This window comes from Ostreococcus tauri (assembly GCF_000214015.3).
Source record: "Ostreococcus tauri WGS project CAID00000000 data, contig chromosome 08, whole genome shotgun sequence".
Classification (NCBI taxonomy): Eukaryota; Viridiplantae; Chlorophyta; class Mamiellophyceae; order Mamiellales; family Bathycoccaceae; genus Ostreococcus; species Ostreococcus tauri.
This window is the reverse complement of record NC_014433.2, coordinates 39,891-55,268: the sequence shown is the minus strand read 5'-3', so window position 1 is coordinate 55,268 and position 15,378 is coordinate 39,891. Positions and strand designations below refer to the sequence as shown.

Sequence of the window (15,378 nt, the reverse complement as noted above, 5' to 3'; positions counted from 1 at the left end):
TCACGAGCGAAACCGCTAGAGGGGTCTTAGGCGCGCTCGGCATCACGGGCTCCGCCGCGGTTGACCGAACGATCGGGTCGCTCTCCGGCGGCGAGAAGGCGCGCGTGGCGCTCGCCGCGTTCGTCCTTCGACCAGTTAACGTTTTGTTACTCGACGAGGCGAGCAATCACTTGGACGGCACCGCGATCGAGGCTCTTTGTGAAGGATTACGCGGTTGGGAAGGTGCGGTGTGCGCTATTACGCACAACGCCTCATTCGCCGTCGCGCTCAATCCAACTGTCGTCGTCAGAGTCGAACATGGCTCCGCGACGTCCGCCATCCACGTCCCCGGCGCCCCCTTGGGTGTGGGCGAGTACGACACGGTGGAAAGAAAATCGATATTTACGGCAGCGACGTCGGCGCAAGCGCAACGGTTGATAACAGCCTTCGACGCATTCAGGAAAAGGTTAAGACACAACTTCGCCTTCATGAGTCGCTGAGGCAGTTGCAGGGCATGGCTCTCATGATCACCGGGGCGTGAGTGCGTCTCGCCGTAGTTTTTAGACGAATTTGTAAATCCTCATGTTGGATTCCAGCTATAATTTATCTAGTGCGAGTGGCACTCGAAAGGCATATCTACCTTATCGACCGCGCCTCGCAGAGCTAGCGCTAATTTATGGTGTTCTCGCACGAACCAGGCGCGATCGAGCGTGATTTCTAATCCACAGAGTTCATCCGTGAGCGCAAACGCCAGATCTTTAGCGAGGCGCCCATCGTCTCCCCGGCGGCCCTTAGGCGGCCGAGTCAATCGAGCAAGCGTGGTATGAATGATGTTAACATCGCTCACAAGCTGCTTCGTCGGAGATTTTGGTAAAGCATCTCGAAGTGCGGCGCGGAATTCGCTGGGCTCCCCCGACTTTGAATTCCACGTGTCCCGAGCAACTTGCCAGCCAGCCAGAACGACGCCGCCGGATGTCACCGTAACGCGCTCTAAAACAGCGTTGATTGGACAGAACTTTGTTGTGATTGAACGAATGCGCCGTTCCTCTTCAAGAGCTTCACTCGCACTCACCGCGTGCTCTTCTATATGGTGCGACGCGTGAAACATTGACGCATGGAACATCTCCTCGTTCTGTACGTACACATCCACGTCTTCCTGAAAGCCAAACTTGGCCAAATGTTTCAAGGTTCCTCGATGAAGCATCGCGCTAACGACGCCGACAGGAAACGGAATCACAATTGCCCGCACTGGCACGTCTAGGTGTAACAAATTCGGTTTTATTTTCCCGTCACCGTCTCGCGTAAACATATCGTCCACGCGCAAGCCTTGCGTCGCTCGCGCATTTACATCGAAAGCCGCTATTCCGCGCTCGCGCGCCTCTCGTCCCATATTCGCGTACGACACCGATCGCGCCCGAACAAGCTCCCACGCATCGCTCCCTTCCGTCGGCATCGACCCCACCAACCGCCTCTTGCATTTAAGAGGTAAATCGCTCCACAAATCATCTGCCCGAGCGCTCACGCTCGTCCACGGAATTGCGAGCGCCTTGTGCGACACCCGCACGATGATCACATCCACTACGCGCATCATCATGAGCATCACTACGAGCGCAATCATCAACCCGACGCATCGTCGCAGCGTCCGTCGTCGTCGTCCTGTCCATCGCGTCGCTTGTCGTCCGCTCATCGCTCGTCGCCCCGAACGCGATCGTCAGAGGGTTGCTCGGATATGTCCTCGAGCGCGCGTTTACCAAGTTGTCTCAAAGTCAAATCGCCGTCGTCCTCGGGGTCGTCGTCAATTTGGACTTCGATGTTTGGAATGACTTCCGCGCTTCCGTCGCTCCGCGCCGCCGCCCTGACTTCGATATTCAACGCGCGTTCGATCACGCTCTGCTCGTGCGCGCGAACGCCCTCGACTGATTCCGACTCAACGGACTCTCCGACGACTAAATCGTGGTGCGTTGACGCCAGAGCGCGCTGTTTACGCAAGATTTCTCTCGCCAAATCGAACTCGCGCTCGCTCACGGATTCTTCGTCGCCGAGAGAGCACGCTCGCTCACGTTCGCGTTCGTCGATCGAAACTTCGTCGCGGGGTGGATTATCCGTGGACGGCGACGAGACCGGCGTCGGCGGGCTCAGCGGCATAGAGAGGCGGCGAGTGCGAACGAAGAGACGATTTGGGTTGGCTTCGGTTCGCTACGGCTCGGATATTATACTGGACAACTCAACGGATCTAATGCTTACTTGAACCTACTGATACCGTACTAGTACCGGGAAAACGGATATTATTGCGCGCTCACGTTGCGTCGTGGTTGAGCTTGAGTCGATGGGACATCTCATCCTCGGTCCAACGCTCTCGCTCGTCGCCCTCTCCGACGTCGATGTGCAGCGGCTCGTGCGGACGGATGTCGCTCTCCGGTCCCTCACAATCCGATCCACCGCAATCTAAATCGTAGTAGCATTGACTGGGTGGACGAGGAACGAAATCGAACGATGTCGGCTCGGGAGCACACCAGGACGTTTCCGGACGGAGCGTCACAAAAGCAGCACGGTTGTTGTGCCGCTCGTCATCGACGTCGATGAACTGAGGATAATTTGGCGCACTAAAAAGGGTGCATAGCTTACCAACCTCACCGCAGTCGTGATCGACGCAAAACCCTTCCATGATTGACGGCATCTCTGGACGATCGTGCCGCGCGTCAGGCCCTTCGTGCGAACGGATTATGAGCTTCAAATTTTCACGCTCCATAAACTCACGCGTCTGCGCCGGCCCGAACTGAATGCCGATACCGCGATTGACGTTCTGACGCAAGCCATCCTCGAGGATGGGATCGCTCCACAAGACGTCGCCCGCGATCATCGATCGACCTTCGCCCATGGGGTCGGCGCCGCCCTTCGACGCCTTCTCCAAGTCGTGCAACGTCCCCAATTTGGGATTCTCCCTCGCCTCGCGTTTGGATAACGACGGGCTTCGAAACAATCCCCCGTGTAAGACTAGCGTCCGTTCGTTGAGCAAGCACGCGAGCGGCATGTGCGAGCACACCTCCAAAAACAGCGGATACAGTTTCCGCCCCATCGTGTTGCCGTACTTCACCTTGAGCTCTCGCTCAAATCCGTAGCACTCCGTGCAAAACTCCGTCTCGTGATTTCCTCGAAGCAAAATCACACGATCGGGCGACGAGACCTTGTGCGCGATCAGGGTGAAGAACAGCTCAACCCCCCACGCCCCGCGGTCCACGAAGTCCCCGTTGAAGACGTACGTCCGCGTCTCGTCCGGCTTCCCCGCAATCTCAAAAAGCTTCAGCACGTCGTGATACTGCCCGTGCGTGTCACCGACCACGATACACTCCTCCACGCCCTCCTCCATCGTCAACCGCGTCAACGTCTTCTCTCGTTTCAATACCCTCGTCGCGCACGTCATCAACCGCTCCGCCTCTCGCGCGTCCACGATTCTGCTCAACATTCGCGGTTTCCCACCGTGCGTGTTCTCCTCCATTCGCGTCGTGAGCTCATCGATCCACTCGGGCGTTATCGGCAGACGCACTTCCATGATGGACGTCGGCGTCATCTCGCGCGCGACCTCGTCTCGACCACCCTCGGCGCAACCGCCGCCGAGTCGAATCTAACCAACGTTCGGCGCGCCCGACGCCGACGCGTCCTCGATCGACGCGCGCGCGCGACAGAGAAATCCGCGCGATTTTTGTCTCCACCACCGCGCGCGACGGGCGACGGAGACGACCCGCGGCGTCGTGGAGTCCAGACGCCGCGCGCGGTGGGTTCGCCTCGCGTCATCGCCGGAACATCCTGAGATGGCCGCGCGGACGCTCGCGTGCGTCGCGATACTCGCCCTCGCGCTCGCGGTCGACGCGTCGAATATATGTGCATCCTTGGACGCGTCGTTGACGGTGGGTGATCGACGAACGAACGCCGGGTCGGCGCGTTTGCGAGTCGGTGCGTTTAACGCGAGGTGGTTATTCGATGGTGTTTCCGACGTCAGCGCGTCGCCGTACGCGAACGGCGAGGCGAACGCGGCGCGAGAGCACGGACGGATGGTGAATGAGGTTATTCGCGCGATCGACGCCGACGTCGTGGTGTTGACGGAGACGGAGACGTGCGAGACCTTGGACTGGGCGCGCGAGGGGACGCCGAACGTCGCGCGCGCGTTGGTCAAGGGAACGGACACGGCGACGCAGCAACAGATTGGGATATTGTCGAAGATATCGTTCGTGGAAGAGCCTTGGAGAAGGGAGGATCGAGCGGATTACGACGCGGCGACGTCGGCGTGCGGGTACTCGGGGAGTAAGAATAGCGGGGTGTCAAAGCACGCGGTGGCTCGATTTAAAGTGGGCGCGCGCACGGTGGCGCTCATCGGTGCGCATTTGAAGGCGAATCCGACGCAATCGAGCAGTTGTGCGCAGCGTGAAGCTCAAGCGGAAGTTCTGCGATCGATCGCGCGAGAGCGGTTCGAGGCGGGAGACGCGGTGATCGTCGCGGGTGACCTGAACGATTACAGCGATTTACACGTCGACGCCGGTAACAATTCACCGACGTCGCGCGTGTTAAGAATGCTTCGCGACTTGAATAACGACGGAGTGGACGAACTTCAGGAAGTGGGAGAACTCGTCGCGGTGAGCGATCGATACACGTGGCGATCGGGGAGTTCAAAGGCAAAACTTGACTACATCTTGGTCAGCAGGAGCGATTTCGATCTCGTCAGCGCGTCGATACAGCACGATCTCGTAAACGCGAGCGTATCCGATCATTTCCCCTTGCTCGCTATCGTCGATGTATTGACGACGAGAGACACGAGCAGATTGCTCGCATCGACGGCGAATGCGACGAGCGCGAGTGCGACTTTATACATCGCTGCGCTCACAGCAGTGCTCACAATTTATCTCGTCAAGTAGAAGCGGCGTGTTGTAGATATCTAGATAACCGCAGTAGAGCGTGATTGACTGTGTGATAGATTCGAAAAGGACCTACTGTTGTGGGCACCCGTTTGGTTCCGCGTCCGTCGGAGTGGCTCCGAGCAACGCGGCTTTGTTCGCCTGTTCGATGGGAGTCGGCTTCATCTTCTTCGCCTCAGGCGCGGCGGCCGGAGTCGCGGTTTGCTGTGGCTCCACGCGCTTGACGGGCGCCTCGCGAAGCGGGGCGACCTCGACTTTACGAACGGGAGCAGGGAGTACTCTGCGAACCGGCGCGGCCTGCACCGGGGCGCTCGTGGCGAGCGTCGGCGCGGCGAATCCAGCGCTCTCCTCCTCCGCGGATCCAGGCGGTGCGGCACCACCAATCGCCTTGAACGCCGCTCGCAGCGCCTCGCGCGTGGAGTTATCGGCGCTCACGAGCTCTTGGAGCTCGAGTTGTCGCTCCTTGAGATCGGATGCGACGCCCATAATTTCTTCCAACTCGCGGATAGAGTCCTCCGGAGTGACGACCTCGCCCGCGCGCTCGCGGGCACCCTTGCTCACGCGCGCGGTGCCAGCCTTGAGATCGGCTATTCTTGCCTCGCAAATCTCAATCGCGCGCGTGTTCGCCGCGAGAGCGTCGTCGTTCGCCTCTAACATTTGATTCGCGATGGAAATTTCGTACAGCGCGCTCGCCAGTCTCCTATCCGTCGGTTCCAGATTCGCCTCCAAAAGCGCTAGCGCCGCCTTGTAATCCGTCAGCGCCGCGTCGAACTGCGATTGCTCCATGTTCAACTCACCGATGGTCTCCATGACGTCCGCCAACTCCAACGGCGCGTCCGGACACTCGTCCTCGTACAAGACGCGCGCCGTCTCGAGCATCTTCCACGCGAGTTCCATGTCCGACTCCTCCTCCTCGTCGTCCTCGCCATCCTCCGCCGCGTCTTCACCCTCGTCATCAACATCTTTACCATCACCATCCGTCCCGTCCGCGTCCTCTTCTCTCGTCGCCTCGTCCTTCGCTCCGTCCTCCAGCTTGGTCCCGCTCGCCTCGGCGTTCGCCCGCGCGCGTTCCCCGAACACCGTGTTCGACGCCTGCGCCCCCCTGAACAACGCCTCGCCGTAGACGAAGTGCGCGTTCGCCAGCGCCGCCCGCGCGCACGCGTCACCGAGCGCGCAGTGCGCCTCCAGCGCCTCGCCCGCGAGGTCGATCGCGTCGTCCACCGACCCGTCTCGCAATCGTTCCTTCGCCCGTCGCGTCATCGCGCGCGCGTTCTCCATGCGCCTCACCCGCGCGTTGGATGAAGAAAAATACACTACACCGCGTCCCGGGCGCTCGGACGCGGGCGTCGATCGACGACGACGCGCGACGCGTCCTCGCGCGCGCGCGATGTTTAAATTTCCTCCCGCGACCGTGATATACACCAATCGACACTCGACATCGCGGACACGTACGTCGTATACGTACCATCGGTCCGAGTATATACCGACGAATGGCCCGTCGGTGCGACGGACGATTCGCGCGACGGCCGGTTCGCGACGGCCGGGCGTGGGCTCGGCACACGCGCGCGCGATGTCGACGCCGATGGTATTCGTCGCGCGCGTCGTCGCGTCCACGCCCGCGTCGACGCGTCGCGGGACGAGCGAATGGCGAATGATTCATCGCCGACGCGGTGGACGCGAACGATCGCGCGACCGCGCTTCGGGGAGCGATGGACGGCGCGGTGATGGGACGCACGCGCGCGCGTGGCGTGGCGTTCGCGACGACGGCGCCGCGAGCGCGGTGCGGTGGACGGTGGACGCGGGCGGGGGGGCGACGGGAGTGATGAGGCGCGCGGGACGCGGCGCGGGCGCGCGGCGCGGAGGACGAGGCGCGACGACGCGGGTGGCGAACGATGCGGGCGATCGATCTGGGATCGACCCGGGGGTGGATGAGGGGACGGGCGTGCCGGGGACGGCGTCGTGGTTGTTCGAGGAGGATAAGAAACGGGCGCGAAGCGGCGACGCGGAGGGCGCGCAGCGCGTGCGCGAAGGCGTGTCGACGTGGCACAAACAGGAGCGACACGCGGGGCATTACTTGTCGAAACCGTACGCTGTCTATCGCATCAACGCCACGGGTGGACGAATGCCGTATAAGCAAATATTGACGCGTCGGGAGTTGCTCAGGGATACGGATCTGTCGCCGCGAGACTTGCGTCGAATCGATCCCACGCTCGGGCAGACGAACAACACGCCCGCGGTTATCGTTCGCGAGGACTCCGTCTTGGTGAACCTCGGTGTGCGCATCATCATTTGTGCCGATCACGCCCTGATCTTGGAGCCGGACACGATGGCCTCGGTGAACTTCCTCGAGTCCTGGACGCAGCGCGTCCAGGCTGCCTCGATGCCGGGCTCAAACGCGGACGGCATGGAGGTGCTTCCGTTCGAGCTCGTCATGGTCGAAGCCGCGCTTCAGGAGACGTGCGGGCAGTTAGAGAATAGATTAGAGCACTGCACGCGCAGATACCGCTCGCTCGAGCGAAAGCTTCAAACGGGACTCGAGAGGACGACGTTTGAGGAGATGCGTTTCATGAAACAAGCCATCGTGCAGCTCGAGTCGCACGCGTCCGCGGTGCGAGACGAATTGCTCGAGACGCTCGACGACGAGGACGACGTGGAGCGCATGACGCTCTCTTCGAAAGCCACGGGCGAGGCGAAGGAGGTCGAAGTCGAGGAGGTGGAAAACCTGCTCGAGTACTACGTGCAACAGACGGAAGCCGTGCACGGCGCCACCGAGGCGCTGCTCGAGAACACGAGAGATCTCGACGAGTCCATCTCCGTGACCTTGTCGGCGCGAAGACTCGAGGTGAGTAAGATCGAACTCATGCTCTCCATCGCCAGCTTCGCCGCCGCCATCGCCGCCGTCGTCACGGGCGTATTCGGGATGAACCTCACGTCGACGTTCGAGGCGAGCGTCGTCGCCTTTTACCTCACCACCTCCCTCTTGGTCACGGGATGCGTCGGCATCTCCGCCTGGCTCTATCGTCTGTGCAGACGACGTAATATTTTATAATAACACTCTCTTTGCATTTACAAACAACCATCGACGTCGACCGTTCGCGCGACGCCCGCGTCGTCCGCCGCCGCGCCGCGCCGCCGTCACGCCGCCGCGCCCTCACCCCGCTCCGCCCCCTCGACCCGTCCCGTGCGCGTCGCCCACCTCCGCAGGCTCTCCGCCGCCACCGCGTCCCCCTCCCGCACGTCCGCGTCGCGCACGTCATCGTATCGAGGCGGCCACGGGGTGAGCGGTCCCGGATGGACCACCCGCACGACGCCGTCCACGTCTCGCTCCGTCATCCCTCGTCGCTCCATCCACGCCCGCGCGGCGCGCGAAATTCCATTCCACACCATCGCCCGTCCCATCGCCCCTCGCGCCCGTCGCCGCGCCCGCGTCGTCGCGATGTCCGCGCGCGCGCGAGTGCGACCGCGACGATATTCGACGACATTCACGCGCGCTCGACGCCGCGCGCGCGCGAGTGCGACCGCGCGGACGCGGGAAAACGATGGGCATTCGATCGCGCGACGCCGCGGCGCGCGCGAACACGGCGACGAACGAGCGCAACGCCCGGAGAGGCGTCGCGGCGATCGCGCACGCATTCGTGAAACAAAAGACGCGACGATCGAGCGGGGTGTCGGACGCCGCGGCGGCCGACGCGGCGACGACGACGGCGGCGGTGGGCGGGGAAACGCGCGATGGGGCCGTGGACGGGGGAGCGCGAGGCGGTGGGACGCGCGCGTCGACGAGCGAGCGCGTGGCGTGGCCGGATGAGGCGGCGCGGGCGGACGCGCGGCGCGCGGCGGCGCGCGGCGCGACGACGGCGGCGGTGGACGGAGAAGCGCACGCCGCGCCGGCGTCAACGACGCGTCCACCGTTGGAGACGTACGTGATGTACGTCCCGAGCGAGTCCGAGGGAGAGAGCTCGAGGGACGTGCGATCGACGTTTGAGCGACTATCGAGCGTCGGCGCGGGGGGGTACATCGACGCCTACGACAGCGACGAGGATCTCAGCGACGACTCTAACTCCGAGGATAGGCGCGCGCTCGATCGCGCGCTGGAGGATTTAGATTTCGCCCAGAGTTCGGATAATAAGTGTTGCTGCGTCGTGCAGTGACGCGGAGGGTGTAAGCGAATGATTGTTCATTTCGCGGCTCGCATGCGCGTTCGTTTCGCCTCGACGTCCACGCGCGCGCACACGAGCGCGCGAGAAGAGCGACGCTGCGACCGTCGCGCCGCGCCCGTCGCCCGCGCGTCCGCGAGTGAGACGTCGTCATCGTCATCGTCATCAGCGGAGACGGTTCGATTTGGAATCCTTCGAGGAAGCAGCGCGACGTATCGCGACGACGTCACCGAGTACGAGGACGGTGTCCTAGACGCGGTGGCGATCGAGCTCTTCAACGCCAAGCTGAACGCGGTCGTGGGGGCGCGGGAGGAGGGAGAAGACGGCGAACGCCTCCGCGGGTTCGCGCGCTTGGTGCGCCTGGCGGATAAATTATCCGACGGTCGAGGGGTCGTCGAACAGCGAGACGCGGTCACGCGAGCGCTGCTGAGCATTATACCCGCGCCCGTTCGGTGGGCGTTTAAGAGATTGATCGAACCGGCGACGTGGGTCGATGAGATGAACGCGAAGGTCACGAGAGAGGCGTTCGCGTGGTTGGTCGGACCGTGCGAGATCGTCCCGAGAGAGAGCGACGGCGCGATGGCGAGCGTGAAACTGAAAAAGTGCCGGTACTTGGAGCAGTGCGGATGCGCGGCGTCGTGCACGAACTTTTGCAAGATTCCGACGCAGAGATTTTTCAAGGAGGCGTTCGGCGTCGACGCGAGACTCGATCCCAATCACGAGGACGGAAGCTGTATGATGACTTTCGGCGTCAAGCCGGACGTCGTGGACGCCGCGTTCGCGGCACCGTGTTACGCGACGTGCGCGAAGAGCTGCGGGACGAGCGATGAGCCGTGCCATCGATTGGGGAAACAGCCCGAGTTTTAAGAAAATAGCGAGCGCCACGGTGCGACATGTAAACTTGTAACAAAGGCTGGAATTTTCAAATGAATCATTGAGAGAGAAGAATTACCACGGGATTTGCAAGCCATCCTCGCAGTTGATGAACATGCCGTTGTACTCGGGCGTCATCAGACCAATTTCGTGCATCACGCGCTTCGCCCCGACGGAGGCGTCCACGGCGCCCTCGATCTCCCAAATTTTCGCGTACTTTGCCGTCATATCCGTCTTGTTGAACCCGGGGTGAAGGACTTGCACCATGATACCCTCGTGCTTGAGCTCCTGCGCTAAGAGCTTGGCGCCCATGTTCGCCGCGGCCTTGGACATGTGGTGCCCGTAGTCACCGCCAGCCGGGTTCTGCACCTCGCGCCACGTCACGGACCCGCCTTGCGAGGTGATCATGGCGATTTTCCCGCCCTTGGGAATCTTACCCGCGTGGTACAGCGCGTTCGTGACGCGAAGCGGTCCCAAGGCGCAGATATCGATCATCTTCATCTCCTCGTCAAACTCCAAGGAACCGTCCGTGACCTTCTCCACGGGTTCGTAAAAGTACCCCGCGTTGTTGATCACGATGTCCACCGGCGAGCTCACCGCCTTGGCCATCTTCTCGCAGCAGGCGGACGAGGTCACGTCCACGCCCTCGATGATCTCCGCCGGGTTCAGCGCGCGTAATTCGTCGCTCGCGCTTCGGCACGTCGCCACGATGTTCGCCCCTCGCGCCGCGAGTTCCTCGCACAGCGCCAATCCGATCCCTCGGTTCGCCCCCGTGACCAACACGCGCGTACCCTCGAGATACGACCCATCGTACACGGCGTCGATGTCCATCACGCGCGCGTCCGCGCTCGCCTTGGCCCGCGCGAACCGTTTCACTTGATCAGCCAACGTGAAACCACTCGGCGGTTCATCGCTCGCGTACGGCGACGACGGTCCAGCGCGCGCGCGCGTCGGCATCGCGCACCCACCGCGCGCACGTCTCACCGTGCCTCCGCGTCCGCGCGCGAGCCCGAGCGCGTTGAGCGCGCGGTGCGACGCGAACGAGCGCGACATGGAATGCCGTCTCGACGCCATCGTCACTCATCGCCCGCGCCCCCGATCGATGCTGCGCGCGTTTCGCTCGCTCGACGCGCTCACGAGCGCACCCGCGCACTTGCGTCGGAAAACGTCCACGGGCGCCGTCGTGTCGCTGTGCGGGACGTTCGTGGCTGTCATCTTGACGCTCTCGCAGACGATCGACTTCTTCACCCCGCTGCGGACGAAGACGACGCGCGTGGACGAACAGCGCGCGGGAGAGATGACGATGGACATCGATGTGACGTTCACGCGCATGCCGTGTCAGATTCTGTACGTGGACGCGTACGACGCGAGTGGGAAACACGAGGTGGACGTGCGCGGACGGTTGATGAAGACGCGCCTGGACGCGGCGGGACGAGAGCTGGGAGAGTACGAGTCCGCGGGAGGGGTCGATCTGGGTGGATTAGTGTTATTTCGACGACGACCCGAGCACGGGAGCGAGGTGAGGAAGGCGAAGGCGGACATGGAGGGGTGCCGGTTGCACGGACGCGTGGAGGCGCGGCGCGTGGCGGGATCGCTGCGGATATCCACCGGACCGGAGTCGTTCGAATTCTTACGAGAGATGTTCAATGAGCCGTGGGAGATCGATGCGAGGCACGCGATTAAGACGTTCGCGTTCGGACCGGAGTTTCCGGGGTCGGTGAATCCGTTGAACGGGGTGAAGAGGAAGGAGAAGAAGAGCGGGATTTACAAGTACTTCATGAAAGTCGTGCCGACGACGTACGCCAACTCACGAAACTTGTTCGGGATGATTCCGTGGACGATGCGCGTGCGAACGAATCAGTACAGCGTCACGGAGCACTTCACCGAGAGCGCGCATTGGGGCATGCTACCGCAAATTCTCTTCAGCTACGACATATCCGCCATCTCGGTGAACGTCGAGTCGCAGTCAAAGAGCGGGGTTTACTTTCTCACGAAAACGATCGCGACGGTCGGAGGCGTGTTCGCGTTGACAAGAACCATAGATAGATACGTCGATCTCGCAGTTCGCGTGACCTCGACGCAGTAGAGAGTAGATGTTCAAAAACCAATACGGTACATTCCATGGTACATTACAACGAGTCTCTCGTAATCATGAGTTTTCGGTCCAATAAGTGCGCGTATTCGACGTTCGTCGCTTCCACTTGGAAACCTATCAATCGCGTGCAGTCGCACGACTTCAACTTGCGGAAGGCGATGCGCAGTTCTTGATCGAAATCGACCACATCGCTCGCAAAGCCGTGACACACACCCTCGCCGTTCTCGAACGAGATAAAATTGTGCGAGGCGCCAGAGTCCGCGCCACACGTAGCATCCAAATAACTCGACTTCATGATTACTCGCTCGTTAGACTCGGTGATAATCTGTGAAGGAAGCGCGTTTCCGCACGAGGCACAACGTTTGTACCTGTCGTACAATCGAGCGATAGAAATAGTTTCTTCGGATGGCGTTTCCGCTTTCAGCGGCGAAACGACATCCTGACACTTCGTTTCAGTCGTTGGCGTCGTACTCTCCATCTTACTCATCGTTCGAACCGTCTGCGTCGCTTGCATCGCTTGCTCAAGCCACACTTCCTCGTCGTCGTCATCGTCCCACTCAATTCCATCCATTATCTGGGCGCACATCGCCTCTGGAGAAATTTCTTGGATACGCTCGACGTGAGAGGGTGAACGCGCCTGAACACCCTGTACGAGTGCGTTTAGATCCTCGAGATCGATCTCAATATCTTCATCTTCTAGGATCGGTACTTTGTAGGTGTGATCGTCGTCTCCGCTTTTCATCGGAGAGGCGTCTTTCAGGATTGATGGATCACCACCGACTTCGCCGCTCGCACTCGTCTTGCTAAAAAAGTGTGTGATCGGAGTGTTTCGCATCGCTTTTCGCGGCGAATTTCCACCTATCGAGACTCTTTCTCGCTTGCCAAGCTTTGCGCGCTCACTCCTCGCCTTGGACGCTGGCTCGTCTTCTCCTGGTGGATTCTCTGCGTGGATGGCGAAAAATTGTTTCAAACTTGCCAACTGGTCCGCAAATTGTGCACCAGGATTGTGCACAATCGCTGGTCGCAACCATTTGGGCAACGAGTGGATGTTTCGTTGATTGAAGCGTTCGTCCACGAGTATGATGGCTCCGTGATCGTGACGGTGTCTCAAGCATCGACCGACAGCCTGATTGAGCGCTCGATACGCCTGCTGATCGTACCACTGCGATCCGCTCAATAAACCTTGCCCACGTCCTTCATCGTTGTAACTTCTCTTCTCCGCGACGAGTGAATCTTTGATATTTGGATATGGAATACCGACCGATATCACAGCTCGAGCGTTCGCGTCGGCGAAATCGATGCCTTCGCTGATTTTCCCTCGGCACACGGCGAATAAAATGGCGCCTCGACACGTTGCAGTCTCCGGCGCTGGTGCGTAAGGATGCTTTGCCGCGCGTACGCTCTTCGCTATCGCGTCGTAATACTTCACCATAATCTGTTCCAGAGTGAGCGGTTTTTTCCCATAGTTGTGTGATGACTTGCTCGGCTCCTGAAACATCCGTTTGCCGCTCGCTTTCTCGATGGTCTGCCACATCCCGGTCTCGCGCCAACGACGAATTATATTATCCATCAAGCTGTAAGAAGGGAAGAACATCAGCATGCCGTGAGGTGTGACCTGAGCCCACTCTTTCAAGCTCGTGCCAAGCTCATCTTGGAATCCGTAATCACTTCGAGACTTGAATCCGGCGTTCATAGGAACATTGTTTGGACCGATGCCGACGACACTTCCATACACCTGACGTTTCATGTCGATGCAGTGTTGCGCTTCAAGTCGGATCGGAAATTCAACACCGAGCTCACTCGCAAAAGAGTTCAATGGTGCGAGAGTTCCAGAAGTTAAAATGACAGAGCGCGCACCGTCCTCGCCGACGAGATCTCTGAACGCCAGCGCGGGATTCAACGCCCAAAAATTTATCTTAACGACCTCATCGATCGGTAACCTCTTCAGTTGAGAACTCTTATGCTGCGTTGTCGCAACTCGTTCGGGATCGATTGTTTTCGTAAAGACAATTCTGTAATCACGTGCAGTGGCTTCACCCTTTGAAAGTAAAAATCTAATCGGGTTCAACACTTTTTCGCAAGTGGCAAATACGCCTCCCGGCACGCGCTCCTTTGGATCTTTATTTTCCTGGTTATGCTTGGTGACCGTTACGAGCGCTTCCATGACGACTGAGACACTACTGCGAGTAAGTCCGATGTTTTCCAGAGCCTGAAGACTCTGTTCACCGCGAATCGTCGCCGAACACGTTTCAAACGCTTGTGGATTCTGCTGCAAGCCGTAGCAGTCACTCGAATCATCGCAGAAACGTAAAAACCACTCGTAAAGCCCGTTCATCGTCTTCATCAACAGCTCTGTCTCGATTAAGTTCACCGTGGCTCGTCGTCGCACCTCTTTCAGACGTTCGACAGTGTAAGCGATTTCTTCGAGCCAAGTTTCCTCGCTCGCCGCCTCACGCGCGGTGTCCTCGATGTTGTGCGCCTCGTCAAAGATTATGAGCGACCCTTCGATGTCAATGTCCATTGCTGCGCGCGTCCTCGGATCTAATATGTAGTTGTATGGACAGAATACCAGCTCGGCCGATTCTGCCATGATTTTCGACGCGAAATACGGGCAGCCCTTCTTCATCCTCCCGAGCGTCACCAAGTCCTCTATGTCGAGCGGATCCACTTGATTCTTTGCGTGCTCCGCCAACATGCTCGCTGCCTTCCCCGCGTGATAGCACCCCCGTCCCTCCGCGCTCACGTCCATGAGTTTGCGGCACTCCTCGTTCACGTTTCCGCTCTTCTTCGCGCTCTTATTCACGCAGTAATGCTCGCGAGACGCCAAGACGACCGTCCGCGCGCTCTTGTACGACGTTCTCGCCAACTCACCCACAACCTGCGCGATCTGTGAGTGCGTCCGCGTGGCGTAGAAAACTTTAGGCGTCAGTGTTTTCTGTCGTCCCCTACCGTTTCTCCCTCCTCTGTTCTCCTCCGCCATCTCTCCGGACCCGGCTCCGCGCTCCGCGCCCGATGTACCCCATCCCTCGTCCTCGCCCGAGGCCATCTTTTCGCACCACGCCAGCGCCGAGCACAGCAACGCGAGCGACTTCCCGCTCCCCGTGGGCGACTCCACCAGCGCGCACTGTTTCGACGTCACCGCTCGGATCACCTGCGACATCACCGCGATCTGCGACGCGTACGGGACGAGCGGGAAGCGAATCTCCACGCCGTTGATCATTCGTCTCCACGTGGATCCGGGCGTGGATTGCGTCGACGGCGACGCGCGCGCGGCGACGGAGCGTCGTCGAGCGTTCACGCGCGCGTCGTCGTCGTCATCGTTCGCTCGGGCGTCCATGACGCGCGATGGGCGACGCGTGAACGCGCGCGC

General features: G+C 60.4%; 12 protein-coding genes across 12 annotated transcripts; 6 read left to right on the top strand and 6 right to left on the bottom strand.

Annotated features, from left to right (window-relative positions):
• Nucleotides 1-520, top strand: OT_ostta08g00350 (P-loop containing nucleoside triphosphate hydrolase; the record flags this gene model as incomplete). Its single annotated transcript, XM_022983480.1, has 2 exons — nucleotides 1-332; nucleotides 371-520. Coding segments are annotated over 2 exons (482 nt in total), but the record flags the coding sequence as incomplete, so codon positions are not given.
• Nucleotides 521-586: 66 nt separating this feature from the next.
• Nucleotides 587-1,666, bottom strand: OT_ostta08g00340 (hypothetical protein; the record flags this gene model as incomplete). Its single annotated transcript, XM_003080557.2, has 1 exon — nucleotides 587-1,666. One exon carries the CDS (start codon nucleotides 1,664-1,666, stop codon nucleotides 587-589), a length of 1,080 nt encoding a protein of 359 aa, XP_003080605.2.
• Nucleotides 1,667-2,275: 609 nt separating this feature from the next.
• OT_ostta08g00330 (Serine/threonine-specific protein phosphatase/bis(5-nucleosyl)-tetraphosphatase) lies at nucleotides 2,276-3,547 on the bottom strand (the record flags this gene model as incomplete). The annotated part of the gene is made up of 1 exon (XM_003080556.1): nucleotides 2,276-3,547. The coding sequence occupies one exon, from the start codon at nucleotides 3,545-3,547 to the stop codon at nucleotides 2,276-2,278; it is 1,272 nt and encodes a 423-aa protein (XP_003080604.1).
• Nucleotides 3,548-3,788: 241 nt separating this feature from the next.
• OT_ostta08g00320 (Endonuclease/exonuclease/phosphatase) lies at nucleotides 3,789-4,886 on the top strand (the record flags this gene model as incomplete). The annotated part of the gene is made up of 1 exon (XM_003080555.2): nucleotides 3,789-4,886. The coding sequence occupies one exon, from the start codon at nucleotides 3,789-3,791 to the stop codon at nucleotides 4,884-4,886; it is 1,098 nt and encodes a 365-aa protein (XP_003080603.2).
• Nucleotides 4,887-4,958: 72 nt separating this feature from the next.
• Nucleotides 4,959-6,146, bottom strand: OT_ostta08g00310 (Tetratricopeptide, SHNi-TPR domain; the record flags this gene model as incomplete). Its single annotated transcript, XM_022983478.1, has 1 exon — nucleotides 4,959-6,146. One exon carries the CDS (start codon nucleotides 6,144-6,146, stop codon nucleotides 4,959-4,961), a length of 1,188 nt encoding a protein of 395 aa, XP_022840895.1.
• A 310-nt stretch (nucleotides 6,147-6,456) lies between these two features.
• OT_ostta08g00300 (Mg2+ transporter protein, CorA-like/Zinc transport protein ZntB) lies at nucleotides 6,457-7,935 on the top strand (the record flags this gene model as incomplete). The annotated part of the gene is made up of 1 exon (XM_003080553.2): nucleotides 6,457-7,935. The coding sequence occupies one exon, from the start codon at nucleotides 6,457-6,459 to the stop codon at nucleotides 7,933-7,935; it is 1,479 nt and encodes a 492-aa protein (XP_003080601.2).
• Nucleotides 7,936-8,021: 86 nt separating this feature from the next.
• On the bottom strand, nucleotides 8,022-8,273 carry OT_ostta08g00290 (unnamed product; the record flags this gene model as incomplete). The annotated part of the gene is made up of 1 exon (XM_003080552.2): nucleotides 8,022-8,273. One exon carries the CDS (start codon nucleotides 8,271-8,273, stop codon nucleotides 8,022-8,024), a length of 252 nt encoding a protein of 83 aa, XP_003080600.2.
• A 152-nt stretch (nucleotides 8,274-8,425) lies between these two features.
• Nucleotides 8,426-9,034, top strand: OT_ostta08g00280 (unnamed product; the record flags this gene model as incomplete). Its single annotated transcript, XM_022983477.1, has 1 exon — nucleotides 8,426-9,034. One exon carries the CDS (start codon nucleotides 8,426-8,428, stop codon nucleotides 9,032-9,034), a length of 609 nt encoding a protein of 202 aa, XP_022840894.1.
• Nucleotides 9,035-9,076: 42 nt separating this feature from the next.
• Nucleotides 9,077-9,907, top strand: OT_ostta08g00270 (Domain of unknown function DUF4033; the record flags this gene model as incomplete). The annotated part of the gene is made up of 1 exon (XM_003080551.2): nucleotides 9,077-9,907. The coding sequence occupies one exon, from the start codon at nucleotides 9,077-9,079 to the stop codon at nucleotides 9,905-9,907; it is 831 nt and encodes a 276-aa protein (XP_003080599.2).
• An 81-nt stretch (nucleotides 9,908-9,988) lies between these two features.
• OT_ostta08g00260 (Short-chain dehydrogenase/reductase SDR) lies at nucleotides 9,989-10,987 on the bottom strand (the record flags this gene model as incomplete). The annotated part of the gene is made up of 1 exon (XM_003080550.2): nucleotides 9,989-10,987. The coding sequence occupies one exon, from the start codon at nucleotides 10,985-10,987 to the stop codon at nucleotides 9,989-9,991; it is 999 nt and encodes a 332-aa protein (XP_003080598.2).
• A 28-nt stretch (nucleotides 10,988-11,015) lies between these two features.
• OT_ostta08g00250 (Endoplasmic reticulum vesicle transporter,C-terminal) lies at nucleotides 11,016-11,999 on the top strand (the record flags this gene model as incomplete). The annotated part of the gene is made up of 1 exon (XM_003080549.1): nucleotides 11,016-11,999. One exon carries the CDS (start codon nucleotides 11,016-11,018, stop codon nucleotides 11,997-11,999), a length of 984 nt encoding a protein of 327 aa, XP_003080597.1.
• A 43-nt stretch (nucleotides 12,000-12,042) lies between these two features.
• Nucleotides 12,043-15,345, bottom strand: OT_ostta08g00240 (ATP-dependent helicase, C-terminal; the record flags this gene model as incomplete). The annotated part of the gene is made up of 1 exon (XM_022983476.1): nucleotides 12,043-15,345. The coding sequence occupies one exon, from the start codon at nucleotides 15,343-15,345 to the stop codon at nucleotides 12,043-12,045; it is 3,303 nt and encodes a 1,100-aa protein (XP_022840893.1).
• Between the last annotated feature and the right edge of the window lie 33 nt (nucleotides 15,346-15,378).